The sequence below is a fragment of the Callorhinus ursinus genome, unplaced genomic scaffold (genome assembly GCF_003265705.2).
Source record: "Callorhinus ursinus isolate GAN/ISIS: 27379988/994484 unplaced genomic scaffold, GSC_fseal_2.0 scaffold4, whole genome shotgun sequence".
In the NCBI taxonomy this organism is placed as follows: Eukaryota; Metazoa; Chordata; class Mammalia; order Carnivora; family Otariidae; genus Callorhinus; species Callorhinus ursinus.
The window spans coordinates 87,241,723-87,267,429 of NW_027397066.1; the positions used below are offsets into that span (position 1 = coordinate 87,241,723).

General features: G+C 34.9%; 1 protein-coding gene across 5 annotated transcripts in view; it reads left to right on the forward strand.

Annotated features, from left to right (window-relative positions):
• Window positions 1–838: 838 nt before the first annotated feature.
• AIMP1 (aminoacyl tRNA synthetase complex interacting multifunctional protein 1) overlaps window positions 839–25,707 on the forward strand; it is a 146,097-nt gene continuing 121,228 nt past the window's right edge. The window contains exons 1-8 of one of the 5 annotated variants that reach the window (XM_073892083.1): window positions 839–1,148; window positions 4,767–4,925; window positions 5,303–5,352; window positions 10,687–10,820; window positions 13,808–13,921; window positions 16,325–16,486; window positions 19,699–19,910; window positions 25,519–25,687. In XM_073892083.1, coding sequence (XP_073748184.1) covers window positions 10,712–10,820; window positions 13,808–13,921; window positions 16,325–16,486; window positions 19,699–19,910; window positions 25,519–25,687 — 766 coding nt within the window. In that variant the 5' untranslated portion in view covers window positions 839–1,148; window positions 4,767–4,925; window positions 5,303–5,352; window positions 10,687–10,711. The remainder of the gene's footprint in view (window positions 1,149–4,766; window positions 4,926–5,302; window positions 5,353–10,686; window positions 10,821–13,807; window positions 13,922–16,324; window positions 16,487–19,698; window positions 19,911–25,518; window positions 25,688–25,707) is intronic. The other 4 variants (XM_073892085.1, XM_073892086.1, XM_073892087.1 and 1 more) reach the window with 4 other exon arrangements.

Here is a 25,707-nt window from a genome sequence, read left to right on the forward strand (position 1 = left end):
ATAATACTAGTTCATTTATTTTATATACCTTCCCTCAAAAAAAGTTGTCTTTCTGTCCCAAATAAAAACAGGAACCAAGGGGCCTTAAAAAGCAACCACTGACAATTCCAACTGTTCACATTCTCCCGCTCCCCAGGAAATGTTACATCTCGACAACTGACTAAACCTTTGAAACTAGAAACAAAACCAAGACTTTGTATCTATGGTAAGTAATGGAGAACTGATTCCACATTCTCTAACCTCTTCTTTAAACCTTCCTTTGAAGCAGTGATGCAGTGGTTACTCTCAAATAGCTGCCTACAGTTCCCAAAGGACTCAGGTCAACCGGGGGCGGCGAGGGGAGGCGGACATTAGCTAAGGATGCGCACAGTCCTCAGCAGCAAGCAGCTCCACAGGTTGGCTCCCCTTACTGTGGGACAAGCCAGGCCACTCGCTGCACTTGACTTTCCTCTACCTCCCACCAGCCCCACCCACTACGACACACAAACCTGACAAACCCAAATACCTGCCTCTGAGTGTGGGGACGCAGGCGGACACAAACACAAGGGGATGGAGCTTCTACACAGGGCCCCAGCTTGTCGCTATGGCTGCTGCTGCGGGCGCTACTGCTTAGTGTACCAGACCCTGCATTTCAGGTGCTTCTACAAAAGAAGCCGCTCCTCGAGCGCCGGGGTTGCCCTTTGCCTGCTGGCTAGAATCCGCCGAAATTTCCAGCTCGGAATCTGGCCAGGAGCGTGAGTCTGACTCTCTCCACTGACAGCTCCCAGCTCTCCCCGCCCCCACCCTCGATTCAGCCGGGCCATTTCCTCTGACCTCACAACTTCCACGACACAACGTTGAGGAAAGACCCAGACGTCCAGCGTTTTGCCCCTTGCCCAAGCTGGTGACAAAATGTAGCCACCAAGGAAGAAGTGCAGAGGGATTGGAGTTATTGGTTAAAGAAACAGAATACGGAGAGCCTGGTGTGGCTGCACACAGGAAGGCGGAGGCAGAATTTGGAGTTAAATCGGAGGAACGCTCAGGCGTTTGCTGGGGACACCTCGTTGGGTCCTTTCTCAGTGCTGTCGTGTGCGGGAGCGTGTTCCCAACTGCTCCGGACTGAGGCTGCCCGGGTGAGGCTCCCCAGGTTGTTGTGTCCACCGATTCATGTGAGTGACGCCCACCGAGGGTACCGGGTAGGCTGGTTGAGTTCGAAGGAGTCCCCCTTCCCTTACTCGACTTGGCGAGATGGGACCTGGCCTGCCGATACTAGTGGGAAATACGCTCATCCCAACACCAGTCTTGGCATCTGGAAGTAGGGAACAAACAGCTTGGGACCTTTTGAAGGAACCACGTTTGAGAAATGGGATGCAGGGCTGAGGGAAAGGATGCTACTGGAAAAGTATATTCACAAACACGTGTACTGTTACGTGTGAGCGCGCGCCCGTGTGTGTAAAAGGACTGGGGTGGGGGTGTGTCAAGAATTCATCCTTCAGTTAATTAAGCGCACACTGTTTCGGGCGTTGTTTTAGGCCCTGGGTAAAGAGCAATGAACAAAACAGAAACTCCTAGCTTCCCGTAGTTCACGTTCTATTGATGAAGACACATACTAAACACAATTAAGAAAAACATGCTATACTGTAGGTTGTAATGGGAGCTGAAGAGAAAAATAATAAAGCAGAGGAGGATATAGTTTGAAATTTCAGTGTGGCCAGGGAAAGTCTTACTGAAAAGACGCCTTTCGAGCAAGAGCTGACATTCATGAGAGAATTAACCATACAGATGTCTTGGGGGAAGTGCGGTCAGGTAGAGAGGGACCAGCCATTGCAAAGGCCATGAAGCAGAAATTCGCCTGAAGAGCAAGGAAGCTTGTGGGTTAGAGTTGAGTGAAAGGGTTAAAGCTGGAGGCAAAATCATAGAAGGAACAAATCATGAAGGATATTGAAGGCATCTCAGTTATTGGAGAGTTTTGAGCAGTGGACGGACATAAGCTGGCTTCCTTTTAAAAAGGATCTTGCTGCTGTGGAGAATAGATTGGAAGGGGCAAAGTGGAAGAAAGACCGGTTTGGAGGCTTTTGTAGTAATCTAGAGGAGACAAGATGGTGGCTTGAGTAGGGGTGGTAAGAAATGGCTGGCCAGGTTCTTAGTGCTCTTAGCTTAGTTTGTATTGGTGGATGATGAGTTAATTTATTTTAATTAGGATTGGGAGACACTTTAAAAATGAAGTGTAGTGTGAGTTTTGGAGTAACAAGTTAAAATCGTAGCTTTGCAATTTAATATTTAATTTATAATATTTGGATTATAATATTTGGATTTAGACCAGTCATGTAATTTCTCTGAATTTTTCTATAAAATGGAAATGTTATCCCACAAGGTTGTAAAGCTTAAATGAACCCATATATAATGTGCCTGGCCCATTAAAGTAGTGACTGTTGTTATTAGCTGTGTTCTTGGATAAGAAATGGGAAAAAGTCCTGAGTGCTTCTGTGGATGGAAAGGAATGGCTAAACCCTATTGAAGAAAATCTTAGAGACCTAGACATACCCTTTATAAAAACTTTATGCATATTTCACTGGACAGAAAGATTTTCTGTTAATGGCCATAGTATCTGAAATATATGGACTGTCTTCTCATAGCCATCCACTGTATAGCAATCCCCTCTTAGCCATCCCTAAAGCCCCCCAGGAACCCTTGTGTGTTTATTAGTAAAGGGGAAGAAGGTAAAGAAAAACAATCAAGAATTAAAACAAATTTCCCGTTATAAAATGAGTAAGAGATATAATGTACAGTGTGGTGTCTATAGTTTAAAAATACTGCATTTGAGTATTTGAAAGTAGCTGGGAGAGTGGATCTTGAAGGTTCTCACAAGAAAAAAGTATTTGTAACTATGTATGGTGAAGGATGTTAACTGGGCTAATGTGATCATCTTGCAGTATATATAAATATCGAGTCATGTTGTGCATCTACAACTAATTTGATAATTGTGTCAATTACATCTCAAAAATTTTTAAATAAAAAAAGTGACACAGCTAATAAGTGGCAGAGCTAGAATTTGAATTCATTCCCTCAATACATGCCACGTAAATAAATAAATAAATAAACAAGAAACATTCACAAAAAGAATAGTTTTAGGTCTGTTTTCTATATTTTGGCAAAGCTTGCAAAAACACCCCTGGAGTTATTGCCAGTTACCGCTGCTATATAATTTGAGTATTTCTGGGACTCATTGTTCTCAGAATATTTAATTTTTATTATTTACCTTTTTAAAAATTCTGACTTTTGACACGTTTTAAATCCTAGTAGGAGTTTTAAGATAGTTCTAAAAAGTACGACGTTATGTAGCATGGTAATAAAGATGTTCTCCATATGGGGTGATTTGGCAGTTAGGTTATGAAGCAAATGGAGGAACGAAAATTGGAAGGTTAGATTAGGAATTGATGGTGGGGGGAGAGAAAAAAGTGATTAAAATTATTATAGTTTATTAATCCTGATGTACATGCTTTTCTCATATTTGCTTCTCTAAAATTGTCATGCATTTTATAATTGTCTTAAAATCACTATGAGCTAAGTGGCACTTGTGACATAGTTGTCAGTGCCCCTACTTATGCATACTTGATCATAAGTGTCAATATTGTCATCGGTTCAGTTATGTGTAGTGTTAGTATATAGTGGTTGACTTTAATCTCCATTTTAAGTATCCTTTATATGATGAATTACCATTAAAATGAAAAGTTAATGTGTATGCAGAAATATAGGGAAACAAAAGAGTTATATAAGATAAAAATAGGGCTAAATTTAAAAGAGATTTTTCAAATAATACAGGATGTGTGCTTTTTTCTTTTTTTTTTTTTTTAAGATTTTATTTATTTGACAGAACGCGAGAGAGGGAACACAAGCCGGGGGAGTAGGAGAGGGAGAAGCAACTTCCTGCCCAGCAGGGAGCCTGACGCAGGGCTCGATCCCAGAACCCTGGGATCATGACCTGAGCCGAAGGCAGATGCTTAACGGCTGAGCCACCCAGGCGTCTCTGTGCTTTTTTCTTAATGGTACATAAAATGACAGAGCGTCTTATGATTGGAGCCATTTTACAATTGATGGCATCTTAGATTTGATGAAATACAATATTTACAGCATCTGAGAAGACTATAAACCTTTACCTAATTGAGGTTCTGAAACAGTGAAATCAGATGTTTTGGAAAGTAGAGAGACACTTCCAGATTTTTGTAGAATTCCTATATTATAAAGGAAAATTGACAACCTGCACTTAAATCTTCCATTTCAAAGTAATAGCTTATTTGTTTATATTTGGTCCCTAACATTGAAAACCTGGGGCAGGGAGTTTGCTATTTAAAAGGAATTACTGGATATAAGACTGATGAATCACTGAACTCTACCTCTGAAGCTAGTAATACACTATATGTTAATTAATTGAATTTAAATTAAAAAAGAATTATTGGCAATTTAGAATCAGAGTGGGGAAAGACTACTGAGGAAATTTCTGAGATAAAGGGAAGCCATTTGGAAATGACAGAAATCTCAGAAATAACCTTTTGTGTATGTTTTAATGATTAAGATGTCTAAATTCATGTATTTCATAAAATCAGCCTCAACTTTGATTAGTGGCATCTACAATGGCTTTTAGATCTAATGAAATATAATGAATATTGTGAACAAAATTAAGAGGCAGAATAATTTAGATAATACTTTAAAAATGCTTTTTGTCATAAAAATAAGGTCATTATTTTTTTAAAGATTTATTTATTTATTTATTTATTTATTTGACAGAGAGAGAGAGAGCACAAGCAGGGGGAGCGGCAGAGGGCGAGGGAGAAGCAGGCTCCCTGCGGAGCAAGGAGCCTGATGCGGGGCTCGGTCCCAGGGTCCTAGAATCATGACCTGAGGCGAAGGCAGCGTCCTAACTGACTGAGCCACCCAGGCGCCCCAAGGTCATTGTTTTTTAATTTAGTAAAGGAAAAAAAAATCTAAACTATCCAAGAATTCTTACTATCCAAACAGAACTAACATCTCGTGGACTGTTTTCTCCTTGTGTTTTATATTTGTAATTACTGTGTGTGCAGTTAAGTATTATTTCTCTGTGTAATTTTTTTCTCTATGTAAGTGTTTTACATTTATGATAACTGTGCATGCAATTAAATATGTCTATTTTATCTCCTAATCATTAAATAAAATTTAGTGCGGATTAAGCCAGTATTCCCAAACTATTTTAGAGGATACTATTCTAGTAAATGTTAGTAGGTGTTCCTTGGTTAGGATTCTGTGGTTAAATACATTTGGAAACTCTACATAATTATGTCTTTTATAGAAATTATAAGCTTGGACATTAAAAGAGCTAACTCCAGAATCAGACAGACGGTAAGTTTTAATCCTTTTATTTACTAACTAGTCATATGACCTAAGGCAAATTAATTTTAATTCAAATTTTCTCCTGTGTATAATGGAAGTAATTACAGTATTCATAGGTGATCTATGTAATGCATTTAGCTAGCCCATAATAAATACTCTGCAAATTTTATCTGTTACTGTCTTATTAACATTATCATCTGTGAGAAACCCTAAGTCTATTAGCACATTGAAAGCCCTGAGGACTAAGGGAACTTAAAAGTTATGAAATTCAACAGGCACTCAATGTAAAGTTGAAACCACAATGGAGCAGTTGGCGCACAATAATGAAATGAGCACTAGGTTGAATGGTGCAAGATCTGTCTGAGCTTTAAGCTCTAAATTGTTATTAAACTAGCCCTGTTCCCTAAACATAACCTCATTTAAATTTGTTTTTCCAATTTACTGTGTTTCCCTCATTTGTCTGAAAGCTTAGTGAGTACAAAGAACATGTTTAATTTTGCTCTTTACTATAAACCCAGCACATGGCTCAAAATCAGGAAATATAAGTAAAATTGCGGTCATGAACTTAAATTTTTTTATAGGGGCCTGGCAGGTAGCGTAAATGGCAGACAGCAGGGAGTTGGGCAGTCTGTTTTGCCTTGCTTAAAGCATTCACCTTCAGCTGTTTTGATCATTGTTAACCCTGGAACACAAAGACATCCCTGATCTCTGTGGTGATAGTTTGTAATCTGTAGAAGAGACTAGAGATCAGGACCAAACTCTGAAAAACATAAGCATTAAAGGGACAAGTCAAGAAAAAAGAGCCCTAAAAGGAGGTGCTAAAGAAGTAGGAAGTGAAATCAGGTGAAACTATCCTCATTTTATAATTAAGAAAATAAAGCACAAGAGAAGTTAAGTAACTTTACCAAGGTCACACAGCCTATTAAGTATGTAATTCAACCAAGATTTGTTGGCTGTAAATACTTTTAAGAGAAAAAAAAACAAACTGCCCTTCTGCTGGTGCTAGTGATCAATATCTGCATATTGCTAGAAAATATGGACATAAACTTATGCATACTACTTTACTTATATTTTTGAAAGTTTAAAGACAGTTAATTAACAAGTGCTAGAAAACCTGTTTCCAGAGCTTCTAATTCTAAAAACAATAAATAGCTCTTAGCATTTGAGAAAAAGTTGTGTCAACATATAGACCTGACTAGAAGCTAATCCAAAATATCTCAAAAGGCATGTTAATTTTGACATCATGAATAATATTGCCAAGATAACCAGTTATCTAGGAGTAGAGAATAAGTAGACACTGGTTAACAGCTAGTGTGTTTTATAATCATTCCTAAGTTTTATTTTGCCAAGAAAACTTGATTATTACCAGAAAAATGTGCTAGCAAAAGATATTTCCTCTCTTCTTTTAAATAAGGCTTCCTTTGTAGTGGTATTGCTGATATTGTGGCAGTTAAGTTAGTTACAAGTAACCTATCTATATGATAAATGTTATAAATATTGGAAAATTATTAATTATTGCATAACCAAATAAGGACTTTGTCATAAGTAATTAGGATGTAGAATATTTTCAGGTTTTAAATTCATACACTCTTAAGTTTGTGGTTCACTGAATTTTTTTTAAGACTTTATTTTTTAGAGCAGGTTTAAATTTGCAGCAAAACTGAGCAGAAGGTATTTAGTCAATTTATATTCTTTTTTTCTTTTCCTTAAACCAGAACGATTTATATCATTTTCATAAAACAGTTTTTGTATTCTTGGCCATTTGTATGCCTTTGGCAAAATGGTACATATGGCTCATGCTGGATTGCTTTGCCTTCTGAGCTAGAGCTGGGAACTGTTAATATTAGTCCTTAGAAGACTTTCACAAGGCGTTCAGAGTGAAATCTGCTCTATGCCATTGAGTGTTCCTTCTTTGTGTACCAGTTATTTAAATAATCTTGAGTCTATTACCTTTAGAGTTTCCATAATTATGATGACAATATCTATTTGTACGGAGAAGTGCAAAGATTTTCAGTTGGCTGTTGTCTTATTGTATTCCCTGGACAGGAGTCCTTGGATATATTTTGTACACTATTATAAACACAAAATTTAGAATTAATGTAAATATATTAATATTTATCATCCCTGTAGACTGTATACCATTCACAAAGAAATTAAGGTGTGACTCAGCCAAATTACCTACTATATTTTAATATCAATTTCCATAATTTATATTTTTATTATTTGTTATGTTCTTAACCTTTAAGAAAATGTAAAAATCATAGCTAAGGATCTACAAAATATCATACCCATAGGTAACCCACACTACTGTGAGCTTCTTGAAGGTGGGGATTGTACATATATCCTTTGTTGTGTTCCCAAAATTGTGCTCAGTGCCTGACATTTTTTAGCTATGTGCCAAAAATCTTGAGTATTATTCATGGTATCTCATTTTGCAGTGTATCAGTGCTATGATATATAAAATTATCTCCATCTTACAAATGAGAAAACTGAGGCTCAGAGAGGTTAGGTAAGTTGTTGAGGGGCAAAGGGTAGGATTTGATTCAAGGTCTTGTGATTTCCAAGTCCATGTTCTTTTTATTAAATTACTTTTATCTCATTATTCTTGTAAAAGTTCTTAATATTCTAAATGAGGAGTAATAATAATATGTACCTTATACTGTTGTGATAATTAAATGTTAATATTGTGAAGTGCTTAGAAAAAGACCTGGCAAATACTAAAGACAAAGTAAACACTAGATATTATTATTACCCAGTAATACCTATCAGGAAATTTGAGATGACTTCTGTCATCCATAATTATTTTATATATGAGTGGTTTATTAGGATCACTGTCCTCTCTCTCTCTCTCTCTGTTTTCAACATTTTAAGACTTCATGGCCTATGAAGTGCCTGGTTGTCTCAGTCAGTTGAGCATTGGACTCGATTTAGTTTCTGGTCATGATCTCAGGGTTGTAACATTAAGCCACACATCCTGCTCTGCACTCAGCACAGTCTTTTTCCCTCTCCCTCTGCTCCCCCCCACACCCGCTTGTGTACTCTCTATCTCTAAAATAGTAAGTAAAATATTTAAAAAAAAGACTTCATGGCCTAAATATGTTTTTCAGTAACATTTTCATTTGTTACTAACATGTTTTCCTTCTATTTTTCATGTTTTATTTATATAGTTATTTGGTTAAAAATAAATCCATTTTTACTGAATATTTCAAGTGATATGCAATTCTCAGTCCTAGTTATATTTCACAATTTAAAACTAGACCGTAATCTAAGCAAGTATTTGTAGTTATAAGCAAGTATATAAAATATAGAGGTATATATTTTTTATCAGCATCATTCAAAGTATTATCACTTTCTTTTATCCTATTATTTCCTCTTAGTGGCTCTATGTATGTGTTTAATATATTCAGCTCATTTGTGTCTATGTTTTGAAACATTCTTTCTTATTAAACTTAACGCCTGTGCTTCAATATGTATTACAAAAGTCATATTTAATTTAACTCACTTTTGTAACTATTTTGCAGATAGTTAATAGATTTATCAACTCAGTAAAATTATATCTTTTTTTTCTCTTAGCCTAGGATTTATGATCTCTATTTTGCGAATTATCGTTAGTCTTAGTTTGAAACTGTTTTTGTGTGTGTCAGGACATGAATTTCATGTTTTGCTGATATTTGTGAGATAAATTTCTGTACCTGTTGGCAAATTTATGACAACTATTTTGCACTTAAATCTACTTGTTTCTTATCAGTTATTAGTTGACTAGGGATTTTTCTAAAGCATATCACTAAGGTCACATTTAACTCATTAAATTTTTCTTTGCTACAAAAGTAAAAGCTAACAAAGTATGCTAAATCAAATACTCCTTAATTTTCTTGGGATAGCTATTTTCACCTATTGAATATATTTGATTATTATGTTAGACTAAAATAGAAAGGCCTTAAACTAAAAGAATGCTTACTAAGGAGGATGTTAAAAGTCCAGAAGAACATGGCTTTTTTTTACTTTAACCTTCTTCATCTGTTTATTTGTACTATTCTCTAAAATTCTAGAACAACATTTGAGGAAAAGCAACAGAATATTCTGTGTTCATGTTTAAAAATTGGCTGAATTTAAAGTTGATATCTTCATTTTCAATTTTTGTACCTTTTTATTTGTTTGCTCTGTATTTTTTTTAATTGTTAAATAATAGTCCGTATAGAAAATTAGGAGTTTACTATGACTTTTTCAGATTATCCTCATTTATATTTTCTTCACTTACTAACAACTTTATTTTTATCAGGTTTTTATTTTTTGGTGGTTCTGTATTATAAATTGTCAATTTTAGCATAAAGTTTTTTGAGAATTGGTTCTCTTTTTATAAAAAGGTAAACATTTCACAATGTTCTTTATATAGCATGGATATTGCATAATATGAAATTTTCAAACAATCTTGTATTATTTGTTCATTTTAGCCAATTTTTTCCTTTATCAAAAAATTTAACCATTTTATTATCTAAAATCAGAATTACTTCAGCAATGCTTATGTCATTGTTATGCTTTATATTATAAATTGAAGTTAATCAGGTAAAAAGTTTGTAGTATTATTAATGATTAATCTTGTTTTTCGTCAGTGTGACTATTTGTCTTAATATTCAGCAGTTTAAACTTTAATATTATGAGTTAATCTCAGAATATTTGCTTATATGCATTTTTCTGCACACTGACAGGATGTTTTCTAATTTCTATGAATTATAAAATTAAAATTACAATAATTTTCTTTTACGGGGTCATAGTATATATGCTGACGTTGTTTCTGAGTAGGCATGTCATTAATATTCATATATTCCTAATTGATCTTTTTGTCTTTAATTCACATGTTCCTTCTTAAAATTGTACGTAGTTAAATAAACAGAATAGTTAAATAAACAGTAGAAATATCCAATATACAAAAAATAAACACTAAGAATTCAGCAATTCTTAACTTTAGAACACAGGGGTGGCACTCAAGCTTAGTTAAGGTTATTGTTGTTATTCTTTTCTTTTAGTATTCCTGTTTTGCATCATAATACTCTGCCATACATATTTTAAAGCTTTCTTTAAAACTTTCCAACCTAAAATGTGGTTAAATAGCATCTTTTTTGCATATAGGGAAAAAAATTGATTGCTTCTTCCAAACATATTGAGGCATTAATTGTTTAACATTTCTGCTGTTTGGTTTGTTGCTCTATATCGGAAAAGTGTTTTTCTAGTGTATTGATTTGTTAGAAGATATTTTTCCTTTCAGACTGCTTGCTCATAGTGTTGTGGCACAATAAATTTATTCCTTCTATAGTGTAATTTGCCACTTTTTATTTTTTCACTTAGGATTTTCTGCCGTTTCTTGGCAAAAATGGCAACTAATGGTGCTGTTCTGAAGAGACTGGAACAGAAGGGTACAGAAGCAGATCAAATTATTGACTATTTAAAGCAGCAAGTTGCTCTTCTTAAGGAGAAAGCAAGTAAGAGATTTTGCATTTTTGGAGGAGATACTTAAAATGAATTCCTATATGGACAAGAGCACAAAAACTGTGTTTACCCCATAAATATACTTCATCATCTTGATGGTAACTTTTAGATTCCTTTACTATTTTAATTTTGAGTGAAATAATATTCTGGAATTGAGATAAATTAGAATTGGTATATAGTGAATGTAATGTAGAGAAAACAATGTATTATTTTAAGAGGGCTAAAGGAAAATTAATGTTTAAACTAAGTTCATATAGAATTAAAGATTAAAATGAAGAAAATTAGGTAAAATCAAATATGAACTCAAATTTATCTCCTCTAAGAATATATACTTATATTACCCTCTACTTAAAGCATTTTTCTGAAATGATTTTTACATTTTTTCCAATACGTCTTTAAGTTTTACCTAGGAATTGCTATGATATATACAAAAATATCAAATCTGAATTTCTGCTTTTAGGATTTAGGTTGATTTTTGTTTAAATATATTTTTTATTTCTCAATAACCAATGTTAATGATATGATGAAAATTCCCAAGTCTTTTAGAATAACTAATAGAAATAAATGCTTTTCTTTGCTGCATAAGATTGTGAATGGTTACAGAATCATACAGTTACTCTTCAGAATATTTTTTCTTTATTCTCTTTTCTTAATTTTAAAATACTGTTTTAATTATTCCTTTTTTATAATGTTTTGTAAACATTTTTTTCTTTAAATTCGTAAAGGAGGGCGCCTGGGTGGCTCAGTTGGTTGGGCGACTGCCTTTGGCTCAGGTCATGATCCTGGAGTCCCGGGATTGAGTCCCACATCAGGCTCCCTGCTCAGCAGGGAGTCTGCTTCTCTCTCCGACCCTCTTCCCTCTTGTGCTCTCTCTCTCTCATTCTCTCTCTCAAATAAATAAATAAAATCTTTAAATTCGTAAAGGATTTCTTGTTATTTTTCTTAAAATTTTTAATTTTTTTTTCCATTAGTAAGATAAAGATTAGAGATGATCAGTGCTTCTGTATGAATTTTTTCTCATATGGGTGGCTATTAGCTTGACTAGCATTTCAATTTTGCTAATCAAAAAAAAAAAAGGAACCCTTCTACACTTACTGCATATTTATTCTTCATCTTTATTATTTTTTGGTAGCCTATCCTGGATGGTTCTCAGTCCCATTGTTCCTATGTTACAATAAATATTTTGTAAAAATCTCTTAATACCCTGTAAAGAAAATATTTCTTAGATAAAATAACCTGCCTATACACATAATTTCAAAACATGTTAACCGTGTATATAAGATAGAGGAAAATTAAGAAGAATGTAATATATAAATTGTAGTAATAATGAAAATGTGTATTTTAGTGAGTAAATACTTAGGCAGGACTGTCCTACCAGACATATGAGAGTCCTATGATGTCTGGTTCCCATACATGGAATCACCAAGAATGCAATAGATATAATGCTAATTGGTATGAGTTTGTATTTAGTTTGCCTTTATGTGGGCAACTCTGATACCAAAAACAGCTTTCAGGTATGTTTTTTGTTTATTCAGAATGATGAATTAAGGAAAGCTGTGAACAAAACAAAGTACAATCTACTCTCGATTTATAAGATATTTGATTTATAGAAAATTCAGGGTGTAATGAAAATATGTAAGAATACTTTGTGTTTATATATAAAAAATAGTGTCGAGGCTCAGATAATTAACAGTATTTTCACCTATACAAATGTACAGTGGGTTACTGGAAAATTCTGCAGAATGTGAGACAGCTCTTCATTTTACAGGTATATCTAGCATATTTCAGGACATCTGACATTCCTGACTCCTGCCCAGTAAATGCCCAGAATGACTCCTATTATTTGTGACAACCAAAAATAACTCCCACAGATTTTGAAAATCCTACCTAGGGAGCCGTACCAACCCCACTGAGAATCATTGTTTTTCTTTTATTCTTTTGTGTACCCTATTGCTCACCTTTAGCATACATATCTTGAGGAAATCTTTGAAGCTATTTCACTCATTGAATGTTCGACTAGCTCAATGTCTGAAACATTAGGAGTAAAAGATTATTCAGGTACTTTTACAAGGTAATGATTAAAAAGAAAGAAATGAGTTTTTTTATGGTTTGCTATCATTAGATCTCTGGCTTTAAAAAAATAATGAAAGACATGTATCATATGACCTCACTGATGAGAGGAATTCTTAATCTCAGGAAACAAACTGAGGGTTGCTGGAGTGGTGGGGGGTGGGAGGGAAGGGGTGGCTGGGTGATAGACACTGGGGAGGGTATGTGCTATGGTGAGCGCTGTGAGTTGTGCAAGACTGTAGAATCACAGATCTGTACCTCTGAAATAATGCAATATATGTTAAGAAAAAAAAAAAGCAGGAGGGGAAAAATGAAGGAGGGGAAATCGGAGGGGGAGACGAACCATGAGAGACTATGGACTCTGAGAAACAAACTGAGGGTTCTAGAGGGGAGGGGGGTGGGGGGATGGGTTAGCCTGGTGATGGGTATTGAAGAGGGCACGTTCTGCATGGAGCACTGGGTGTTATGCACAAACAATGAATCATGGAACACTACATCAAAAACTCATGATGTAATGTATGGTGATTTACATAACAATAAAAAATTTAAAGGAAAAAAATAACGTGTCTAATACTTGCCTCATTTTGACAGTTTATCTATGGTTGACGCTTTGAGTTCAGTTCTTAAGTTGTCATTAGCATCTTTATGGAAGCCAGGAAATGCTTCATAAACAAAATTTTTGTGTCCCGTTATTATTTCACAGGTTTTCTTGCTTTTTCTTTATGTTAAATATCATTTTATTCTAATAAATATTAATGTTTGCCAATTCCTGACATAAAGGAACTGGCAAACATTTAGTTACTGGTATTATCCTAGTTATGTTTATACTGCTGTGCTCTTATCAGGTAGTGTTCATAAGAAATCTCTTAGAAAACATGGCTGTATCTTACCTGGATTTTCTTAATCCTAGTTTTGCAGGCAACTTTAAGAGAAGAGAAGAAACTTCGAGTTGAAAATGCTAAATTAAAGAAAGAAATTGAAGAATTGAAACAAGAGCTAATTCAGGCAGAAATTCAAAATGGAGGTAAATATATAAATGATAGGTTGTTTTGATTTATAATAATAATTGTATCATTAATTGTTAAATTAGGTATTGTGCTTGATTTCTCACTTCATCCCCACAGCAGTCCTTCTTGTTCAATGTACCTCCTCTACAGAAGAGAAAATAGACTTAGAAAAGACAAATGATCTTGCCTGAACTCATGTAAAAAGTGCAGACCCGGGGTGCAAACGCCTGTGCTTATAGTGATGTTGAGCATGTTTTCATGTATTTGTTGGCCATCTGTATGTCTTTAGAAAAATGTCTCTTCAGGTCCTGTGCCTGATTTCATTGGATGATGATGACGATGATGATTTTTGGTGTTGAATTATAAAAGTTCTGTATATATTTTGAATATTAAGGCCTTAACAGATATACCATTTGCAAATACCTTCTCATTCAGTTGGTTGCCTTTTTATTTTGTCGATGGTTTCCTTGCTGTACAAAAGCTTTTTATTCTGGTGTAGTCCTATCAGTTTAGTTTTATTTTTGTTTCCCTTTCCTCAGGAGATATACTTAGAAAAATGTTGCTGTAGCCAATGTCAAATTACTGCCTGTGTTTTCTTCTAGGAATTTTATGGTTTCAGGTCTCACATTTAGGTCTTTAATCCATTTTGAGTTAATTTTTGTGTATTGTGTAAGGAAGTGGTCCAGTTTCATTCTTTTGCATGTAGCTGTCCGGTTTTCCCAACACCATTTGTTGAAGACTTTTTTCTACAGTATATTCTTACCTCATCAGGGAAATCCTATTGTATGCCTGAAACTAATATAGCTATATGTTAACTATACTTAAATTAAAAAAAACAAACTATGATTTTAATCTCTGTGCTACATACTTCAACTTGATCATCACTGTTCCCTATTATTGAAAATAAGCTGTAAGAATATTTAGCTGACATTATGTTTTACTATTTGCCAGGCACTGTGTGCCAAGTGCTTCACATACATTATGTGTTTTATCCTTAAAATTTTGTGTACACAAATGTCCTTGTTTTATACATGAGGGAATTGAAGCCTACAGGTATAATTTGCCTGAAATCATAATTTTAAGTTAATCAACTCAGCAGGTAATTATCATTTCAGTTATGTTGTAAATAAAATTTAAAATTTTATTGAATTATTTTAAAGGGGACTAGATAAATTTACATCATTATAAAACAGTGATAATAATAGCTCTATTACAATTTCAAAGTACCATACAGAAAGGCATTTGATTCTATTATACAAAATCCTTCCTAGGTGAGTTAAGGAGGCCCAAGTATAAAGTCTCTCTTACTACTTCCTTTAGAATTATCCTGTCAGTGAGTAAATTTTTTTGAATGCTATAATATGACCTCCACCCTTAGTGAGCTAAACAAAAGTAAGGAAAATTCAATATAATGTGTGCTTACAGTTATCAACTAAAGAGAACATTGTCTATCTGATCTTTTCCAAGACAATGAGATTTAGAATACAGGTACAGAATTAAATAAATAGTTAAAATATTAGCAATATAAAACTGCTTTCCATTTTACCAGTTCTAAAAGATTACCCTGGAACATTTTAAACTTTGATCTTATTAATGAAATGCTAAAGCATATTAACAGTTTGAATTAATGTATTGCATCCTGTCAAATGGTGAAACATTACACAAGGGTAGATGGAGTGTCACATTACTAGAAGCAAGAGCCTCTAGGGAACTTAAAAATACCTGAGAAAAGTGATCTGAATATTGGCCAGAATTTAAGCCACATCAAAATCCCTCACAAGATTATGTTTTTCCATATTCACTAGGCTTGTGAGAGTGTTTTTAACATTGCAGAAGGAATTTTCTTCCTTAAAAAGTTGTTTTTTGAAATAGAATTATGGACACGTCTCTCCATTAATTCTGATATTGAAATGACTGTTATTAAAACACTTTCCCAGTTGATTGTTCAATAATATAAAAGAAAACCTGAGTGAAAAACATGCCATCTTGCCAAACCATGAGAGGATAGTGTCCCAAGACAGACTGCTTGAGTATAAATTCTTAATTTCCTACTCACTGTGTGTGTGATGGGCCAGTTTTTTAACTTCCTTATGGCTCATGTTGATCATCTGTAAATGGGGATATGAATAGAACTTAACTATTTTTAGGGTATTTATGAGAATTACAAAAGTTAATTCATGTAAAGCATTTCGAAAAGTGGGACATAGTACATAATAAGTACTAGTTATTATTGTTGTCCATAATTTTCTGTTATTAGTGATTAAATGAGAATCATTTATTTAACTTTTATCATGGTTAAAATGTACTTAATTTCTTGACAGCTTTTTATAATCTCAGATAGTAGAGACTTGATAATCATATACAGTGAATTTTTCTTTTAAAAAGAGCTCGTAATGACTTTATTTTATTTTTTGTATCAGTGAAACAAATACCATTTCCATCTGGTACTCTGCTGCAAGCTAATTCCACAGTTTCTGAAAATGTGATACAGTCTAGACCAATAACAACTATAACTTCTGGTGCCAAAGAACAGATAGGAGGAGGAGCGGAAGAAAAGATGAAAGAGAAAATTGAAGTGAAAGGTATTTTTAATCTTTAAGGTTATTTGGTTCTTGACTGGTTTATCAGATGTCAACATTTTTGATAATAATAGTGGTGTCAGAAAGAAAATTGAAACCTTTATGAACTAGAATAAACAGTATGATATTGGAACATAGAAACGGGACCTAAACGATGTGTGAAGATTGACCAGGTCAATAGGATAAGAATGTGGTATTTGAGGTAGAGTATGTTTTAACATAACTAAAAACATAGAAAGTAGAGATTAAGCATAGGGGCCCATATGTAGTTTGGTATGACTAAACTTTAGTGTATATTCAATTTCAGAGAGGTCACAGGTAGAAAGTTAGCTTGGAAATAGTTGTGACAATAGGAAAGGGATAGTCTAGTCAAGGGATAATGTCTGAACTAAGGCATGGGGTTGTAAAGGTTTTAGGAACCCATAAAAACTGGAGTAGGAAGTATATCACCATCCACTTAGACAGCCCGACTAGAAATCTTGTAGTTAACCTCACCCTGTTGTCCTCCCTCAATTTGCATACCTAATTGACCACCAAAACATATAATTCCTACCACCAAAACGTATCTAGAACCCAGCTCCGTGGCTCCAGTTTGTTTGGTGCTACCTTTGTTCAAGTTCTCATGATCTGTCATTTGAATTAATGTTAAAGTCTCGTCTTTTCTAATTTATCCTTAACTTGCTGCTGAAGCTATTCTAACCATAAATCTGACTCCTTTTTTACCTAGTCTCCTTTACTCCTTTGTAGACTTCATTTTTCCAAGTATGTCTAAAAAAAGTGCTTTTATAATTCATTGTACACACCTCTCATAACACTTATACTCACTTAAGAGTTTTTGGAAAATATAAAATGGCTGAGGAATTTGTGAATTAACCTAAGCCAGTTTAGCATCTAACACTTGTCAGTTCCTTTTAGTAAGTATCGGTAACTCTTCTTAGAAGTAGATAGGGGTTGTACATCTTCTACATAACTTCACCACTAGGTGGTATGGTTACAATGAAAGCAAGTCAAACTAATTCTTTCACTTTATAAATTTATTGAGAAGTAGGCACAAAACAATCAGACAAGCCTGTTCTAAGTAGGATGAAGTTCATACCCAAAGGAAGATATATTGCATTTGTGACTACGGGATTAGTCAGTCTTCTAGTCAAATGAGACAGCGGAGACTTCCTTTGTGGGAGGAAGAGGCTCCTCTTCCAAATGGAGCTCTTTGTCTAGAATGCCTCTGTCCAGTGGTACTTTTCTGTGATAATGGAAGTGCTGTATAACTGCATTATCCAACATAGTAACCTGTAGTCACGCATTGCTACTGAACATTTTAAATGTATCTAGTATAACTAAGGAACTGAATTTTTTACTATTTTAAATTTAAATGTCAACAGCTGTGTGTGGTTGGCAGCTACCATATTGGACAGTGCTGGAATACAGGGCTGTTCCACTGGCCTTTGGCTGCTAGAATTGCCAGATTCCAAAATTCTGTTCATGCAGAGGCTGTGGTTACTATACAGGCTTTGTAGACTGCCACATGTGAGCATCACTCATTTTTTAATGAGACATTCTTAAAGTCTTTTATGATGACTAAGTTCTTGGTAGAGATTTGGATATTTGCAGTCACCTCAGGAATGTGGATTCCTGATAAAAGTATTTCAAATACCTAGGAAGTAGATTAAAGTTAAAAATACAGGTTGATATACAGATGTAATGTTATATTGCATTATATCAAATACATAGATTATCACTCAAAGGTAACTGCTCTTAAGATTTTTGGTGTATTTTCTTCTAGTAATTTTGTATATTTATTTCTATACCATTTGGGTTTTTACCGTTAAAAAGTCTGCTAATATTTTACATGGAAAGTGGAATTTTTAAAAATTTAAGTAGATTAAAAATTGCCCATTATTTTGAGCTAGCTCTACCTCTTCTTTTGTAAACTGTCTTTGTATAAATTGTGAATGTCCTTACACAAAATCATTCTTTCCCGCTCCAGGCAGAAATATTCATCTCTGTGTTCCTATATTTCTTTGTGTATGTAATGTTTGTCACATATTCATTATGTATATCTGTCTTCCTTAAAAGAGATTTTCAGTGCCTTAGATCTCAGTAAATATTTGTTCAAAGATTAAATAAAGGTAAGGTATAGTTGAAAAGGAGTGCTTCTAAGTCACAACTGTGTGCTTATCTCTACCCTGTAGATTGCAGGTAAATAAGTTTTTATTTTGTTTTACACTTTTTTCTGCTAGAGAAGCTTAATGTAAACTTAAGGACTATGAACTCTTTACAGGTTGCATTTCCACTCAGTGGCCAAAGTAATCAAATGCTATGAGAGTTAGATTATCGACATATAAATAAGAGGAGGATTTTTGAAACATAATCAGAATAGGGGCGCCTGGGTGGCTCATTCGGTTAAGCATCTGCCTTCGGCTCAGGTCGTGACCTCACAGTCCTGGGATCAAACCCCACGTCGCCCCACATTAGGCTCGCTGCTCAGCACGGGAGTCTGCTTCTCCCTCTGCTCCTCCCCCCGGCTCTGTGTGTGTGCTCTCTCTCTCTCAAATAAAATCTTAAAAAAGAAAAATCAGAATAACGTGTTCTCTCTTGCTCAGATAGTTGCTGTGGATAAACCTAAAGCCCTAATAAGTCTTCCGAGAAATACAAGAAGTAGAGAAATTTGTTGTATACTTATTGGTGTGTTTAACTGAAGAGAGAAACATTTTATCAGTGAAATTGTATTTGGTTGTAGTTCATCCTCTTAGCTGGTACTGATTGTGGTGTTCTTCCTAAATAAAGGATTTTTCCCTTTCTAAAGAGTCACAGTAAAAATTTTAAAGGATTTTCTCCAGCTCTGTTTTGGGGAAAGGCAGACTTTCTCAATAAAGGTCCTTTCAGTAAATATCTTAAGTTTTGCAGACCATAAAGTCATTGTCACAACTACCCTGCCAGCATCCATAGACAATATGTAAATGAATGAACATAGCTTACCAACTTTTACTCTGTCTTTAGCTAGAGATTTAGACAGTTATTCAACAGAGAAACAGCCAAAATAGGGTTCGAGATGTTATGACTTGAATAATTCTTTCCTTTGTTATTATTTAAGTGACAGTAGAAGATAAACAGTTTCTTTTAAAGCTCATCAGTATCGATGTTAGGGAGTTTTTTATAGTTTATCTTGTTTTTGTTTTACTTCTGATGTTTAACCATTCATAAATATTTTTTAGGAGAGAAAAAGGAGAAAAAACAGCAGTCAGTAGCAGGAAGTGCTGACTCTAAGCCAGTAGATGTTTCTCATCTGGATCTTCGAGTTGGTTGTATCATCACGGCCAGAAAACACCCTGATGCAGATTCTTTATATGTGGAAGAAGTAGATGTTGGAGAAACAGCCCCAAGAACAGTTGTCAGTGGCCTGGTGAATCATGTTCCTCTTGAACAGGTAATCTGTACAGTTTAAATTACTTTGGCATAGACGTCACTTTTTCTTGATGTTTTTCCATATAATTTTGTATTAGGTGAGCCAGTATTGATTAGTTCATTTCATTAATTTTAATAAAATAAATTTCACCAAAAAATTACATTAAAACTACCAAAACTTACAGTAGCATTGTAAGTTGGGATCAAATTCATGAAGGTAGAAAGAAGAAAGATGCATTATTTTTTCTCAGTTTTTAAAATGTTTTTAGTTTGCTATTTTATGTGTAATACAGTATAAATATTTTTATCCTCATTGTTCTGTCATGGAATTTTATTACTCCTTGATTTTTTTTAAATCACTGTTATATAAACCCAGAAAGCATCAATCTAAAAAGAGTAGGGGCGCCTGGGTGGCTCAGTCGTTAAGCGTCTGCCTTCGGCTCAGGTCATGATCCCAGGGTCCTGGGATCGAGCCCCGCATCGGGCTCCCTGCCCAGCGGGAAGCCTGCTTCTCCCTCTCCCCCTTCCCCTGCTTGTGTTCCCTCTCTAGCCATGCCTCTCTATCAAATAAAAAAATCTTTAAAAATAAATAAATAAATAAATAAATGAAAAAGTAAGAGTAAGAACAAGTCGTCATCGTCGTTTTTTTTTTTTTTTCCTTATAACTCAAGAAATATTTTCATACTTGAAGTAAAAAGAGGAGAGGGCATTATGGAGCTTAAACTTATAATTTTTAATGGTATTTCTTTATTTGTTAAAAACTGGATGTTTTGTATTTTGTTGTTACTTAGGTATTTAAAATATGTGTGTGTATGTGTGTATAGACAGACACACATGTATTTCCAATGACGGTGGAAAAAATTAGGCAGTAATGATTTTAATTGGTCTTTCAAGACATCTACAGTAATTTGGAGTTATCTCTTTCCTCTACTCCGTGGTGCTTTGGAGATACTGCAAAGGCTGTAGACTTTAACATTAAAATAGTTCTTCTTTGTTCATTGCCAATTCTGTTGCTTATTGGCTTTGTGGGGATAAATCCCTACATACATTCATTCATTCATTCATTCATACTTTCAGATGCAAGTATTTATTGGACACCTGCAGTATACCAGGCACTATTCTAGACAAGGGATGTAGCAGTGAATTAAAATGATAGATAGGTAGGTAGGTAGATAGATTTGTTTAGGAAAAAAAAAAAAATCCTGCCTTTGTGAAGCTCACAACTCTATGGGGGAGTCAGAAGATCATGATACATAGTATATTAAATAGTGGTAAGTATTAAAAGAAAAAGAAAGAATCTAGGAGTTGTTGGAGTTAGGATGATGTCGTTTTGTATAAAGTGGTTAGGGAAGGCATCATAAAGAAAGTGACTTTAAGGTGTAATAAAGAAAGGTCTAAGAAAATGAAGAAAGGTCCTGTGTCTCTGGTAGAAGAGTATTTCAGGCAGGTCTAAGTCGGATATATGCCTGGCATGTTCAAAGAACAGCAGGAAGCAGTGTCATAGCAGAGTAAATAAGGGGGAATGTCATGCAATATGAAATCAGAAATAAGGATGCCAAATGACATAGTATCTTATAGATCACTGTAAAGACTAGCTTTTATTCTGAGTGAGATGAAAGCCGTTGGAAAACTGTTGAGCTAAGGAGAAATGTGATCTGCCTCATATATTAATAGGATCATCTGGCTGCTCTGTTGAGGGGAGAAAAATGGAAATGAGATTTGTGAAGAAGTTTTTCTTATCTATAAAAAAAAGATAAACTTGGTTCATGTGTGTGCTTTTTTTTTTTTTTCTGTTTAACATGCATTTTGTGTAGGACTAGGACTTCTTCATAACTACTTATGAAGTTAGGTTCATAAGAAGCCCTGGATAAAAGAAGCAATTGATCTTGAGCCAGCTCAAATTGGAAAAACTTCTCCTCCTTTAGGCCTCATCTTTTTTGTTCCCATAAGTTGCAGACAGTATCTTCTCTTCCAAAAGCTGTCATTCATAGCCTTAAGCAAATCTATTTATATACACATCTGTATCTAACCTATCAAGGCAGTAATATTAAACATTCTATAAAGCAGGAGGACTTTGCCCCCACAAATTGCATACTATACTCTGTAGATTTGTGTATTTTTCCAAGGTAAAGGTCCATGGGTATCATCTGATGCCTTAACAATTGCATATAGCTAACCCTTTTGTTTTTTCTTATACAAATTTGCTATAACTGTTTTTTCCTAAAGTGGCAATTTAAATTATTTGTATGAAGAAGATGTTATTCATGAAGACATCTGAAAAGGGGGCCTCTTGCATTTGAGTCTTAGGCCTATTATTATTATTATTGTTATTATTTTGTTTTTTTATTGTTATTATTTTAAATCATAGAATCAATAAATTTGCCATAACATTTGTTTATAAAACCATCTTTTATTTAGAATGTGCCTTTTCTCTTCCCCTGCAGTGATAGTTCTCTTGTATGCCATTTTATTTTAAGCCTGTTGAAAGAATATAAACAGTTGTGTTCCTTATTTTTGCTAATTGGGGAAAAAAAATTAAGACACTTCAACTTTTGAAGATTAAAGAAATCTTTATTCACTTCTATAACAAATTGTAGAAATAGCCCTAAATGTTAATTGCAGTGTACATGATGCTTGAGTAGTTAAATGATCAGCAATATTTTTTTTTATATTTGTTACTGAAGTCTGACTTGCAATGTTAAATTAATTTCAGGTGTACAGTTGTTTCAGTGATTTAACATTTCTGTGCAATACTCAGTGCTCACCACAATAAGTGTAGTCACCATGCAAAATTACTAAAATATTGACTGTATTCCCTATGCTGTACTCTTCATCTCCATGATTTATTTATTTGATAACTGAAAGCTTGCACCTCTTAATCCCCTTAACTTGTTTTGCCCATCCTCCCATCCACTTCCCTTCTGACTACAAGTTTGTTCTCTGTATTTAAGAGGCTGTTGTTTATTTCTTTTGTGTTTTAGATCCTACATGTAAGTAAAATCATAACAGGATTTCTTTCTCTGACATATTTCACTTAGCATAATACCCTCTGGGTCCATCCATGTTGTCTCACATGGCAAGATTTCATTCTCTTTTGTGGCCAAGTAATATTTCATTATATCTATATTTACATTATGTACATTACACACACACACACACACACACTCACCTTTATCCATTCATCTATCTGCGGCAAATACAGAGGTGCATATATCTTTTTTGAATTAGGGTTTTCATTTTCTTTGGGTAAATACCCAGTGGTAGAATTATTGTATCATATGGTATTTCTATTTTCAATTTTTTGAGGAACCTCCATACTGGTTTCCACAGTGGTTGCATTGGTTTATTTACATTTCCATCAACACTGCGTGAGAGTTCTTTTTTCTCCACATGCTTGCCAACACTTATTTCTTGGCTTTTTGTTGTAGCAATTCTGCTTGGTGTGAGGTGATATCTCATTGTGGTTTTGATTTGTATTTCCCCAATGAATAGTGATGTGAGCATTTTTTTCATGTATCTGTTGGCCATCTGTTTGTCTTCTTTGGAAAAATATCTACTCAGACCCTCTGCCCATTTTTAATTGGATTGTTTGTGGGGGTTTTTTTCGTGTTGAATTGTATAAGTTCTTTATATATTTTGGTATTAATCCCTTATGGGATATATCATTTGCAAATGTCTTCTCCCATTCGGTAGATTGTCTTTTTGTTTTGATGATGGTTTCCTTTGTTGTGCAAAAGCTTTTTATTTCGGTATAGTCCCAGTAGTTTAATTTTGCTTTTGTTTCCCTTGCCTGAGGAGACATTATCTAGAAAAATGTTTCTATGGCCTGTGTCAAAGAAATTACTGCTTTTATGGTTTTGGGTCTTAGAGTTAGGTCTTTAATCCATTTGAGTTTATTTTTGTGTATGGTATAAGATAGTGGTCCAGTTTCATTCTTTTGCATGTTCCCAGCACCAAATATTGAAAAAAAAACTCTTTTTCCCATTATATATTCTGGCCTCCTTTGTCATAGATTTTCTGGGCTCTCTATTCCATTGATCTATATGTCTGTTTTTATATGAAGAAGACACTGTTTTGATTACTACAGCTTTGTAGTGTATCTTGAAATCTGGGATTATGATACCTACAGTTTTGTTCTTTTTCAGGATTGCTCTGGCTGAGGATATGCTTATGGCTAGAATGACTTTCTTTGATGCCTGTTCCTGACTGGGCAGGGTTTACTTCCAGTGCTGTTAAGGGGCTTGTGAGCTCAGTGGTGGGCCAGCACTCATCTTAGCTGTTTGCAGTTAGCCTCTGCAACAGCTACAGGCATATGAAGGGCAAAGCTTGCTCCCCGCACAGCCTACAAAGAGGCCTTCTTGCAGGAATTGTGGTTATGCTGGTGTGTAGGGATATCTCCCCTTCTTTTCAGGGCACTGGTCACTTTGGAATGGTCTAAGCCCTGCCTGCCTACTGTGTAGGATCTACTTTGGAAGGGCATTTCCTGATGCAGGTAGATTAGGGTACTTGGCTGCAGGGAATGCTGGGGTGGGGGGCGTGTGGTGTTGGTAAGTTAGATGAAGAGGGATAGTATTGGCTCCTGCAAGCTTCAGACCATCTAGGGCGCAGAGGGCAAGAAAAATGACGTCTTCTAGCACTCCTTTCTTTCCCAGAGATATTTCTTGTAGATCTCTGCGTCTCTAGCACATCCTAAGATTAGTCAATAAATCTCCTTCACGTATACCTCAAGCACTTTCCAAACTGCTGCTTTTGCACTGTGTCTAGTAATGGTTCTTTTAATGTGGAGACTCGATTTACTGTCACCCCCTGGTTTTCCCAGTTTAGCCCTGCTGATTTTCAAAGTCAGTTGTTATGAAGACTCATTTTCCCAGTTTGGGTCCATCCGACACCCTCACTCCTCTGTGATTGTGATATCCCTCCTGTTTGTGGTTATTTGCCAGGGTTCCTGACTGTGTCTCCACTCTGTCCTTTTCAATGTTGTCTTCTCTCTAGCTGTGGACGATCTATTCTGTCAGTCTTCAGGTTTTCAGTTGGTTGCAACAGATGTAGTTATTTCATTGATGTGTCCATGGGACTAGGTAAGCTCAGGATCCTCCTACTCCGCACCTTCCCAAGAGTGATAGAGTCCCAAGAGTCATTTCTAAACTAAGAAATGGATCTTGCATAGTATTGGAAATGTATGGAGAAAAAGGATTGTTCATTTATTTTAGTGCTAACACTAAGCTAAATGCTTTACATACATGTTACAATTTAACCCAAGAGTTGGCTTTTTAAATTTGATATCATTTTCCTCATTTTGTGAAGAAAAACAATTCAACTTCATATAATCTCATTGCTAGTACATGGCAGCTAAATTCAAAACCAAATCTGTTTCAGTCTAAAACTTATTTAACTGAAAAGTCTTGGCTCTGCTCCTTTTAACTATAATGTGCTGTCAGTTTGTGGAATTTTTTTTTCATGTTTTTGTATAACTTCATAACAACAGTAAAAGATTTTGGACACAGAGGCAAAGATACATCTACAAAAATAGAACATTTTATATTTAGCATATTAGATGTACCTTAATGTATTCTAGGTATGATAATCTAAATCTCTGTACATCTTTAATCACCAATTTATGTTTCACACAGATGCAAAATCGGATGGTGATTTTACTATGTAATCTGAAACCTGCAAAGATGAGGGGAGTAGTATCTCAAGCAATGGTAATGTGTGCTAGTTCACCTGAGAAGGTTGAAATCTTGGCACCTCCTAATGGGTCTGTTCCTGGAGACAGAATTGTTTTTGATGCTTTTCCTGGTAAGTATTAGTCATTATTT